At 37.5% G+C, this 13,037-nt stretch overlaps 1 protein-coding gene across 1 annotated transcript; it reads left to right on the top strand.

Annotated features, from left to right (window-relative positions):
• The first annotated feature begins 7 nt into the window (after window positions 1-7).
• LOC144528819 (uncharacterized) lies at window positions 8-12,228 on the top strand. The gene is made up of 5 exons (XM_078267664.1): window positions 8-80; window positions 6,773-6,939; window positions 7,872-7,967; window positions 8,073-8,240; window positions 10,058-12,228. The coding sequence occupies exons 1-5, from the start codon at window positions 74-76 to the stop codon at window positions 10,217-10,219; spliced, it is 600 nt and encodes a 199-aa protein (XP_078123790.1). The 5' UTR covers window positions 8-73; the 3' UTR covers window positions 10,220-12,228.
• Window positions 12,229-13,037: the final 809 nt, after the last annotated feature.

Here is a 13,037-nt window from a genome sequence, read left to right as displayed (position 1 = left end):
ACAAACACACACACGTACAGTGCACACACTGGACTCAGAAGGAGGTTTGTTTACTACAGCGGGAGCAGAAAAAATGAAATGTAAGTTTGTTTATGATACTTTTAGAGAGTGAGTGAAGGTGTGTGTGTGTGTTTGTTTGTTTGTTTGTGTGTGTGTGTGTGTGTGTGTGTGTATGTGTGTGTGTGTAGAGGAGGGTGGCCTTTACTGCATGTGGTCTTTACTCTCATTTTTAACCTCAGAGTTTGAGAGCGAGAGAATGAATGAGTGAATGAGTGAATGACTGACTGTGTTTGGTGGAAACACAATGTTAGCTGCAATTTAAAGTGTTCAAATGTGATTGAGTTTCATTTAAACTTCACTAACTGTTCAGTGTCAGGTGTGTGTGTGTGTGTGTGTGTGTGTGTGTGTGTGTGTGTGTGTGTGTGTGTGTGTGTGGGGGTGGGGCGTTTGGGTCTTTCCCTGGGTAGTTTGAACTTGCAAACAATTTGATTGTGTCCAGCAGCATCAGACTTTCATTGTACTCTTACAACTTAAAAAATCCTAAAAGCTATATTATTTCAGCCTAATGGAGTGGTGTCATGCCGGTATCAGATACACATTATTTGTGATGCTCGTTGCGTCAGATCAGGAGCTCGTAGAGTCAGATATTCTTGCTGTGACTAGGTCGAGTCCCCGACCAATCAGAGCTTTTATGATTTTACGAAGTGGCTCTGTGGGACCGACCAATCACCATGTACACATGGTCCCACAGAGCCACTTCCTTCTTTCAGCTAACCGCACCAGTAAGGAATGGTTGTGTATGTAAACACAGTTTTATGAATGAAAGTGAAGCTGGAATCACATGGGGGCAGTAAAGCTGTTCTTCTGTCATTATGGGTCAGACTTTGACATTACATAACACTCTCATCAAAGTCAAACACAAGTAGTCGATTACCAACTAATTACTAAAACCTGCTGACTCGTAACACCAACAGCAGCCAATAAGTGCGTGTGCCTGTGTCTGAGAGAAAACATATGAGTCAGGTAGGCAGACGGTGATGTCATCATCGCACATCATCAGGGCACTTACTGTAATGTAATTTGCACACTGTTTGAGGATAAATCATATCAAGAGATGGAGTCAGTGTTTATGACAGTTGGCCCCACTTCCGGGTTGAATGATGTCACACTGTCTGTGTCAAGCCTGATGATGTATAAGGAAACTACAACATGTGAAATTGCACACAGCAGTGTGCATACTCATAGCTTGAAAAGTCCTAGCTCGTTAAACAGATATTTACTGATATTATCATTAATAAACATTTTCTGAAACAGGACAGATGTTTTGGGTTAATTTCTTTAATTATAGGGAGCTGTAGGTTTCTTTCGTTTATTTTACTACAGGATTAAAATTAACTTGCAGATAATTGAATTGATCACTTTTGGGCTTTATTGTTTTTAAGATAAGAAAAACGTTATTGTATGTTACGAGGGACAGAAATTTGTCTTCGACAGGGCAGGCTCAAATGCAATAAAATACATATAAGAAACATAAGATACATAAAGAAACAGTGTAAAACAATACAAAAATGCAAAACGTTGCCTGTGTGATTGTAGTGGCTTTACTAAGTACTGACCAGGTGTAGAGTTCTGTTAGGGGGGTTTGTTGAGAGCCAATTATTTTTGCCGCCCTGATTTAGTATTCATTATGTATATGTTAATGTATTAGTTAAATTGTAGCAAAGTTGCAAGAGTTAGCACTACTGTATGAAACTTAACAATTAGCCCTGATATATGTTGTGAACATTTGGATTTAAAGAGTCACTGAACACATCAACAGCGAGTCTTCAAGACATTGCATGCAGCCTACTGCGTTTCTATGTGATCGTTATGCAATTTAAAACGTGGTGTTATATAAAATGATATATAATCACTGTATTTTCCCACATGTCAAAACATGACCCCGATCATCTAATATGACGATGCATAGATGTCTAATGTCTTGCTGTTGCCAGGTGGGGAAAAAAACAACCCATCTGGCGTTTTCCCTAAAGAACTACAGATTGTTCTTCTTGGGTGTACCAGAAACAAGCTGTAAATGACACACTGACAGATTATCACCTTCTAAAGTTGTTATGGTACAGAGACATCACATTCTCATGAACAGGTAGCTTAAATTTTATGTCAACTATATTGTAATGATTCCCATATTTTTTACGGGTTTGTAGAGCTTTCTTAACACATAGAAGAAGCATGGAAAAAAAATCAGAGGTACAAGGTCTTCACATCTAAAAACACATCAATGTGTCCGCACCATAATGATTTGTTTAAAAGTTAAACATTAAACTTGTGTTTTGCCAGTTCCTTGAAAGTGAACAGTTTGTTGGAGGAAGTTGATTGGGCATGTGGGGCACACTTCCTGCCAGACGCTGTTAACATCCGTTCAGAAGTTCATCAGAAGTTATTCAGAATAAAAGGTTGAGGCATTCACTGTGTCAAAGAGAAAGCGTAGTAAACTCCAGTGTTACAGCATCTGACTGACACGACATAGAAGAGGAAGTGTGTGAGACACTGCATGCGTGTGTTGATGTTTCGTGTGTGAGTGAGCGGGTGCTGACGAAATGACCTGCTTAATACATTAAAAGATGACCCATTGACTCTGCTTCTTTAAGCAATTCTGCTGTGACCTGTAATGCTGTCACAGCTGTTTACTCTGCCAAATACATGACTGTACACTACACTGGCTGGGGATGTTTTTGTAGGAAATAGGCTTTTTGCTGATGTCTTCTTCTGTAATTTCCCAATTGCCCTCTGAAGCTGTTCCAAATTTCTTGTTTGTGCTGACTGAAAATGATCTGACCTGACACTTTATTGGATGTCGCGAAATTGTACAATAGCTAACAGTTAATGGGGTATTTATTGGCAGGATTGTTTTACATGCTTTGGTTAATAGGCCAGTTTTGGATGCTTGAGCTGTGAGTAAACATCTGTGTGTTGCCATTTAGGGCTGTAATGGGATTATATGTGTTTTGTCTTTTAACATTGCTCCACTTTGGAAGCAGAAGTCATCTTATTGTTGCAGTTCTTCATGTTATGAAACAGAGTCCAGACAAAGTTATAGGTCTCAATTCCAGATGTTCCCTCACATGAACTCACCTGAGTGCCCTACAACTGTCCAGTGGTGGAATGTAACTAAGTACACTGTTTTGAGGTTTGAGGTACTTGTACTTTACTTGAGTCTTTTCTTTTCATGTTACTTTTTACTTCTACTCCACTACATTTTAGAGAAATATTGTACTTTTTACTCCTCTACACTAATCTGACAGCTTTAGTTACTAGTTACTTTACAAATAAAAATGTTTGCACATAAAACACGGGGTTAATAAAATACAATGTTTTATAATAAATCAAACTGCCCAACAATATATAGCCTAGGCCTACAAGTCGAGCTGAAATGATTAGCCAATTAATCACTTAGTTGATTGACAGAACTGTTTGAATCGTTTCCAGTTTCTAAAATGTGAGGCTTTTTCTGTATGAGTACTTTTAATTTTAATACCTTAAGTACATTTTCCTGATGATACTTACATACTTGTAACATTTTCAATGCAGGACTTTTACTTGTAACAGAGTATTTTTTTACAGTGTGGTGTTAGTACTTTTTACTTACACTACCGGTCCAAAGTTTGGGGTCACTTAGAAATTGAATTCCACTCCATTATAGACAGAATACCAGCTGAGATCAGTTGCATTGTTTTTTTAACCAGGGCAGCAGTTTTCAGATTACATTATATATTATATGCTTACATAATTACAAAAGGGTTCTCCAATGTTTTCTCAGTTAGCCTTTTAAAATGATATCAGATTAGTGAACAGAATGAGCCTTTGGAACATTGGATGAATGGTTGCTGATAATGGGCAATGTAGATATTGCATTAAAGATCAGCCACTTCTTTCTACAACAGTCAAGAACCCTTTTGCAATTATGTAAGCACATAATGTAATCTGAAAACTGCTGCCCTGATTTAAAAAAAACAATGCAACTGATCTCAGCTGGTATTCTGTCTGTAATGGAGTGGAATGGAAAGTTCAAAGTGACCCCAAACTTTTGACCGGTAGTGTAAGTAAAGGATCTGAATACTTCTTCAACCACTGCAACTGTCAAACAGACACCAATCCTGCTCCCAGAGAGTCTTCCTACTCGAGCACAGCTGATTTGAACGAGCTGCTCATTATCAAGCAGCTGAAGCTTGTCAACGAGTGAAGGATTTGAATCAGGTGTGTTAGAATGGGGAGCTACCTATACATGCAAGGCAGTCGTAGAAACTATAATGGATTTTTTTTATTCATTTTTACTTTATTTTTTTTTTTTATAGTAAAAGCATAACCAAGAACTTTTTCTTTTACTAAACAAATCAAACTGCACGAAAAACTTCCAAAGTTGACTTTATCTTTTGTTTCAGAAACAATGTATTTGGTACAAAAGTGGACTGGATCTTTTTCTTCCCTTTGGCCTTTATTACTGCAGTTAGTGTTTAAATGATAGTAAAAGTGTTGAAAGTGCACAGTGTCAGACACTCATGACAAAGTGGATGTTTCCCCTCTGAAGAGTGCAGCCTGAGGCGTCTCCACGGTGAAGTCACCGCATAGATTAATCTGAGTCAGACCGCTGCACCAGCTCTCCTCGCCTTTTTCAACAGGAGGCCCAGAGCACGCTGGGGGGGGGGGGGAAACCCACAGCATACCTCTCATTCCTTCACCCTGATCTAACACTAACGCACAGTTCATTTCTTTGTTGCCCTGGGTTATGGGATTTCTGAAGTTGCATTAACCAGCAGATAGATTTACAGACATGAGCTATCTTGATTAAAATGTTGTTTCCTTGAATAGAGATCATTGATGATTAAGACATCTTAAGAGACAAAGAGTAAACAAACAACAGGGGCGTTGTGGGATTTATTTATTCTCAGATTTAGTGTCCCCGGTTCAAGAGCAATAGGAGTAAAAGCTCTTTTGTTCCATAACTTGGCTTAATTTGCACGTTATTTAGAAGTTTTTAGAGATTGCTGTGCTGCTGTAGTTTTGCGTAAAATTGTGTTTGGTATGTTGTAGGTATAGGAAACATTTTTGTACTTCATGTTTTTATGTTGTTGTCTTTTCTATTTGCACATGGGTTTTCTATCTTGTACTCCTGACTGCAAATCAAGTTTCCCATCTGGAATGATAAGGTGACAGCAGGTGAAACAGTGATTGAAAGAGATGACAGCTTGATGATTCTTATTCATGCATTTATTAAACATAGGGTGATGTATTCAAACACTAAGGCCCAGTACATGAGGGATTACACAGAAAACATTGAAGCCAAAAATTATCACAAATCCTCATATGTAAGGGTGTCAGTGCCCTAAAAATGAGCCACACATAAGTGTTTTGTTGATTTTATGCCTCTGTTGGTGGACTGGTCAAGGCCGAAAACTAAAACTATGTGATTAAAGCTGCATTGCACTGGGTCAAATGACGATGTAATGTGTAAGGTGTTGCTCTTAGTGATAAACTTGCAGAATTATCACTGGAGTCTGAAGTTCCCCACAGCTTTACAGGCTAATTGTTTTGGTTCATTAACGTCATTTCAGCAGCAGAAAAACAGTTTTCAGTGAAAAAGCTTTAAAAATGCTTTGTGTTTGACACATACATGAGCAAACAGATGTTGTGCAGCTCCTCCTTGGGCTCATCTGAAACAGCAGACAGACACAGCTAGCAACTGCTAACTGCTGAACATAGTGGAGCCGGATATTTTCCCAGGAGTTGGTGGAGACCAAAAACAGAGCTAAAAACAGAGTAAATATTGGACTTAGATACATCAGGTGGTAAGAAACACAACTGTATTCCCATCCATCTATCCTGTGATGTAAAAATATCACTCTACTTCCGCAGATCATTTAAACAAGAAACTAATGCTGACGTTTATTTTGCTGAGATGATTGTTTGCAGGACCGCGAGACGTGTCTTATATGTTTCCCAGAAATACAAATTATCAGTCTGCGGAAATCTGTCCGTTTCCTCCTCTTACGCTGACACACATTCAGCCACTGAATAACAGTAAGTCAGCGTCTGACCTATATTGGTCTCGAAACCTTTATTCACACCGCAGAACTTTCATCTCAAATCTGAATTGCTCTTTAAATGTCTGGAACACAGAATGCTACTTATAGCTGATGCAGTAAATGAACTGGCAGTGATGCTGAAATAAAACACATTTTATTTAGGGTTTATAAGTCTTTGGATTTTGATTGAATATTGGCCTGTCCCTTCATGCAAATTAGGTTTGTTGTTTTGGTTTGACCTCATTGTTTTGCTTGTTCTTTAAATCATTTCCTTACTATTGCGGCAGATACAGACTGAAGCATTCACAAAAAGCAGAACATAGCTGCCTCCAGATTAGTCATGTTTGACATGTGCATGTTTTCAAAATTAAACAAAAATGTTTCGATGCAGCTTTGTGGTTTTATGTTTCTGAACTCCGCTGCAGCCCAGTGGCCACCTGTTGTGATTGTGAGTGCAGCTGTGAATACAATGAGCTGTGTCATTCTTTGAAATTATGTGTTGCTACATGTTGAGGGGCCGGTGACACTTTACAGACCAGCCAAGACAGGTCAACACACTGCAGCTTAAGAAAATACATGCAAATAGACATTACAAAAGCAAATTCAGTAGATGTTTTCACCACAAGAAACGGTACACTTACAGAGACATCTCACTAACAGTCCTTTTAAATCTGTTTTTGTCTTTTCAGTAATGTATGAGTCCACGCCTTGTCTCCTCCACCTGATGCTATTGGCTGAGCTGTTTGCCCATTCATCATCTCATCCCGCCCACAGTTTTTCTCTCTGTGGCATGTTTAGATCAATGATCCATCAGGTGGACAGTTTGACAAACTTATCCAAAAACCTCCATAACTTGGTAAGATTTCATATAATCGCTAATTAAAGGGGACTTATTATTCTTGTCCTTATTTTCTGTCATATCTATAATGTTACAGTGTCAGATGTTCATATTTAACGTGGCCAAAGTTTCAAGCAATGAGTTACACGTATATGTAAAAGTAATCCCTGTGAGCAAAAACCTCAGATTCACATCCAGAACGCTACGCTTCCAAAAGTTTCTTCTACTGTCCGCTGACGTCAATTTGTGCCTGATTTCTTTGGTCATCTGCTCCAGGCATGTCACTGCAGTGTTAACATTACATACACTGTTACATGTAGCTAAATGCTAACGCCAGGGAAAGCTTTAATCTTGGCTACAGAAGTTTTTAATTTCTCCCCAATTTCAGATCACATTCCTGCTGGAATTCAATTGTGTGGTTTTTGGTTTAGAAGCAGTAGTAGAAACCCAAAATACAAGTATGACCCTGAAAATGAGCATAATAGTTCCCCTTTAATTCACTTGTTATCTTGAATCTGTGCTGTATATAGCTATTGCATCAATCTGTGGGGTTTAAAGTTTTAACTGTGATTATGTCAGAATAGATCAAACATATTATAATAGATGTATCATGATGTAGAGTACAATACTTAAACTCTGATAATGAAACAAAGAAGCAACCAAACAAACTAAAAACAAATCATCACTACAGTTTGTTAATAGGAACTAGAAATAAGCAGACAAAAATCAAATTGTTGCAATTAATACATGTTTTTATTTTTGTTTTTCAATATATAAGCATTTCATGTGATTGTCTGAACAGCTGTTTTATTTTTTTAAGTGATTGTTCCTCCATATAAACACAAGGCAGTTAAGGGACAGGCTGCTCTCAAGGTGTTTAAAATATCTGTTATATCTCAGAAATGTTACTTTTTCAAAGCAACCTTCATTTCTCATCATGTTACCAACAGACAGACGAGGAGCTCATAAACTTTGAGGGTGTGGAAAATAGACTGGACGGTCTTCCTCATATGCAACACACTGCGGCCCATTTTAATTCATTGAAGGTAAAATTTCTGGAATCAAGGAATTCATTTTTCTGCAACACTTTACTGTAGAATGGCTGTGTGTAGTAGGTGTATTTATATTTTCTCTCTCTGTCTATTTTACAGGTGGATGAGTTACTCCCCCAGCTGTTTGTGTACACTCAGTCCTTCAGGTTGCACGTTGACTGGTTGAAAACAGCCAAAGAAAACGTCAGTTTATCCTCCCAGTCAGCAGAGGGCATCAGCTCTCACCTCCTGCAACTCTCCAACCTCCTTAATGCATCTCTTCTCCAGGTGAGAAGACCAGCATGGTTTAGTTCATTTACATGGATTATTTGGACCTAAATAAAAAATTTAAGAGAAATGGTAATAAGTCCCTTTGTACTCGAGTTCAAGTAATAATCAGTGTTAAAAAAGGGAGATTTTAAAATTCAATAGTGAAATGGACATCACGAAATGTCATTTTTAAATAGAAGGTTGCATTAGAAAATGCTTGCTTCAGAATCAGAAAGGAGTTTATTGCCACAGCAGTTACCCTACGTGGAATTTGCCTTGGTGATAGGTGCATACGTCCACAAACAAACATTTCTTCATCAGAGATATAAGAAAAAACACAATAAATGATACGTGGAAAAACTAAAGAAATGCTCATAACCAAATTTAAGATGAAAATTAAATGAAAAGTGAAAAATCATTACACTTACAGAACATTACTAAATTATGAGAAAGCAGAAACATATAATTGAAATATATAAATAAGACAACTTTAAAATTCATTAAGCACCATCATATTAGTGTTGTCATGGTGAATTGCCTCTTTTTAAACATCACATATAGGCTTTGCATCCTTTGGTTCAGTTTAATTTATAGTAAAAATGATAACTGAGATGAGAGTATGAATTTATAAAGGTTTACACTTGAAACAGAGATCTGACTGCTCCATGGAGATGTTCTGTAATGCCTAACATAATCACACTTTACACTACATTTGTTGAACTGAGCCTTTACATTGTAAACTTGGATGGTAAGAGGGTTTTCTTGATTTTTCCTTCATCTTAAAGTCCTTCAATTTACATAAAAAAATAGTTTGCTTGTCAATTGCTACCAAAATGACCCATATGAGTGTTTTCTAAGTGTTTTCTGAGGCCTTTTTTTTTTTTACAGCAGACAGTTTGACTTCTCATGGCAGGAAAAGTGTTGCTAATCACATTAACGACGACACTAAAGTGTCCCTGTAAGCCATGAAAGTGAGTGCATGCACAGTACAAGGACCCTCAAAGTAAAGCAACAAATTCAGCCATCATTAACTTGATTATTTACACCTGTAGTTTTCCAAATGAAAAAATGTCTCCTGTGAAAAAGGCCTGTTGTTAGGACAACATTGTTTCTCAGGGCCTTCCAAAATTGTTCAAAGTACTTAATACAAACATTGAAGGTTTAATCTGCCACAACGATTTGTTAAGATTTAGACAACTAGAAGTACTTGCTATAGTGCATAGTTTCTGTCACCCCCATGAGGAATTTCTAAGTAATGACAACAACACAGAGAGAGTTTGTGGAACTTAATTAGTTTTGTATCAAGTCATTTAGCAATGGCTTGAATGTAGCAGACGTTCATTAATATAAAATTGTCGCACACTATAGCTTTAAGGTAAGGTAAAGATAAAACCAACTCTTAAGTTTGATAGGGAACAAAGTCAGATGCTTTGTCTAACCATCCAACCCAACCTTTTTCGGTTTTGTGGTGTAAAACATCACACTACTTCGGCGTTTGCTTCTCACTTGTCAGATAAACATAAACATTTGGTTGTTTTAAATGTTTTTAAAATGATAAAGTAAGAAAGTATTGAGAATCTAAAAAAAGACATAAGAAAAAAACGAGCAAAGGTGGGATAAACAAACATGGCTGAAAATGATAAAATAATATGTTGAAATGCTTAAAAGTATGGGGTTAAACTAAATATCTTTGAAGTGTTATAACTGATTTTATGTTGCCCTGGGGTGGAGTTCCCATTAAACTCTTGGGGCGTAAATTGTGCAGTTAGAAAGAAATTATTCAGATTTGATTTCCAAGCTGCTGCCTAAACTTTAATCATTCTTTCTGTCTTCAGATAAGTCAAGAGGTTCCTCAGTCACCGTCTGCCTCCCTCCCGGTCGTCTCCACAGCCTTTGATGTGCTCCGGTTCGCCGTTGAGATCTCTGAACGTTTACAAGTCTTTTGTAACTGGTCAAAAAGAGTTTTGAGACTACCCCGCTGCCCTCGACATTACTAAGCCTCGGTCTTCAGCATATAAGCAACTCCTGATGTCATCCCACAAAACCACTGTTAACTTATATGATTTTTTATCCAGGGATGAATCTTAGATGTGGTCCAGACTAAAATATCTCAACAAATATTGGATGTATTGCCATGAAGTTTCGTACAGATATTCATGGTGCACGGAGGATGCATTTTAAGGACTTTGGTGATCCCCTCACTCTTTTTGTAGTGCCACCCACAAGTCAAAGTGTCCATTTATCAGGTGAAATATTTCAACGTCTACTGGATGGATTGGCCTAAAATATGTTACAAACATTTAAGGTCTGAAGAAGATGAATCCTACTGGCATTTCCTCTAGCGCCACCATGAGGTTTGGAGTCAAATATCTTAACAACTGTTGGGTGGATTGCCATGACATTTGGTTAGAGATATTCACATCTCCCTCAGGATGATTTGTAACCACTTTGGTGATCCTTTGACTTTACATCTAGCGCCACCACCAGGTCCAAATTTTACTAGACTATACCTGTAAAACTAATCACATTCCCATCCGTATTAGATTTGTGTTTTGTGTTACTTAGCAAATGTTAGCATGCTAAAATGCTAAACTAAGATGGTGAACATGGTAAACATCATACCTGCTTAGCATCTGTATGTTAACATTGTCACTGCGAGCAAGCTGATGTCAGCATAGACCCAATCATGCAATAACTTCCTAGTAGAAAACTGTACATAAAATGTATTTACATACAATTCAACAGCGCTGAGCAAACAGGGACGAGGAAAAACTGGATATACTCTCATCTCATTTATCTAAAATGCATGTTTGATGCTTTTATATGTCAACACTATTACCAATATTAGGTTGGAGACCTAAGTTACCTGTTGGGCCATAGACAAAAAAGAAATGGCACCACCCAATCTAGCAATCAGACTGACCGGCGGTGAGATGTGCTGTTGGTTACGCTAGATTTGGTTTATCAAAGCAACACATTAGAAAATGAGTACAGCAGAGACGACAGATAGGTCAGACCTCTGTGTTTAACTATCTATATCTTTAAAGCTATAGTGCATAGTTTCTATCACCCCCATGAGGAATTCTAAGTAGTGACAACAAAACTGTCAGCGCGTCCACATGATACAAGCCTTTCATGATCGCGCACCACCCCTACCCCTCCTCCATGCAGTTGCTAGTAGCCAAGAAGTACACGGAGGATTAAAATATACATGATGGACTTTTCCGAAGAGGTAATTATTTTCACTAGAGTTTCTGCGCCGGACGACACAATCTTCTGAACATAGCCATACTGAGAAATACAGAGAGTTGTAATGGCTTTGTAGCAACTCATTTGGCAATGGCTTGAATGTACCGGACATTCATTAATATCAAAAAGTTACGCACTAAAGCTTTAAACATTAGTTATGCCTGTAAATGACAACAGAAATAAACATGTTTGCGTATTTCACATATCTCCACACTTCAAATCAACTGCCAATTGCCTACCCGGAAGTGATTTTTGTGTTTTGTGATTCGGTCTATTGACGCAAAAAATATTGCAAGATGTTGAGTTCTAGATGCATCAATTCAGCAGCAAAACAGAATGTAAGATTATTGCATGTTCTTAAGAAAATATGTATAAGTCTCAATTTACATGAGGCCTTTTTAAATGTGCGGTACTAATGCACTGTGCAGAGGCACTCCCACCAGTGGCTCCCTTTGTTTACATTCACAGTGCCTGCTAGAGCTATATGACAAGAAAATGTTGTGGAACAATTAATATTTTTCTACTGTTTTTTTTATCTATTTAGGATGCTATTTATGAGCTTTTTATATTATAGTGCGGGATGCAGGCATCTCATGTTTTTCTATGGGTTATCTATTGTGTAATATTTATTAATAATAATAATAATAATAATAATGTATTGTCATACTGTAGTGCCTTTTACAGTAGTATTTATACATTTTGAATGTTTTGTTTTTGTACGTTTTACATGAAGTCATTAATAAAGCTTTACACTTGAAACAGAGATCTGACTGCTCCATGGAGATGTTCTGTAATGCCTAACATAATCACACTTTACACTACATTGGTTGAACTGAGCATTTCAATTGTAAACTTGGATGGTAAGAGGGTTTTCTTTATTTTTCCTTCATCTTTAAGTCCTTCAATCTACATTAAAAAATAGTTTGCTTGTCAATGGCTACCAAAATGACCCATATGAGTGTTTTCTAAGTGTTTTCTGAGGCCTTTTTTAACAGCAGTCTGACTTCTCATGGCAGGAAAAGCACAGGTGTTGCTAATCACATTAACAATGACCCTGTTCCACTAAAGTGTCCCTGTAAGCCATGAAAGTGAGTGCATGCACATTACAAGGACCCTCAAACTAAAGCAACAAATTCAGCCATCATTAACTTGATTATTTACACCTGTAGTTTTCCAACTGAAAAAATGTCTCCTGTGAAAAAGGCCTGTTGGTAGGACAACATTGTTTCTCAGCGCCTTCCAAAACTGTTCAAAATACTTAATACAAACATTGAAGGTTTAATCTGCCACAACGATTTGTTAAGATTTAGACAACTAAAAGTACTTGCTATAGTATATAGTTTCTGTTGCCCCCTGGAGGAATTCTAAGTAATGACAACAACACAGAGAGAGTTTTGTGGAGCTTACTTAGCTTTGTATCAAGTAATTTGGCAATGGCTTGAATGTAACAGACGTTCATTAATATAAAACAGTCGCACACTATAGCTTTAAGGTTAGGAAAAAATAAAACCAACTCTTAAGTTTGATAGGGAACAGTGTGCAAAGTCAGATGCTTTGTATAACCAT

Source organism: Sander vitreus, chromosome 14, assembly GCF_031162955.1.
Source record: "Sander vitreus isolate 19-12246 chromosome 14, sanVit1, whole genome shotgun sequence".
Taxonomy (NCBI): domain Eukaryota; kingdom Metazoa; phylum Chordata; class Actinopteri; order Perciformes; family Percidae; genus Sander; species Sander vitreus.
This window is presented reverse-complemented; position numbering and strand designations above follow the sequence as displayed.

Coding starts and splice junctions, on each gene's coding strand:
- LOC144528819 (XM_078267664.1), top strand. Junction 6,940..7,871: donor CCAAAAACCTCCATAACTTG/GTAAGATTTCAT, acceptor TGTTACCAACAG/ACAGACGAGGAGCTCATAAA. Junction 7,968..8,072: donor CCCATTTTAATTCATTGAAG/GTAAAATTTCTG, acceptor TCTATTTTACAG/GTGGATGAGTTACTCCCCCA.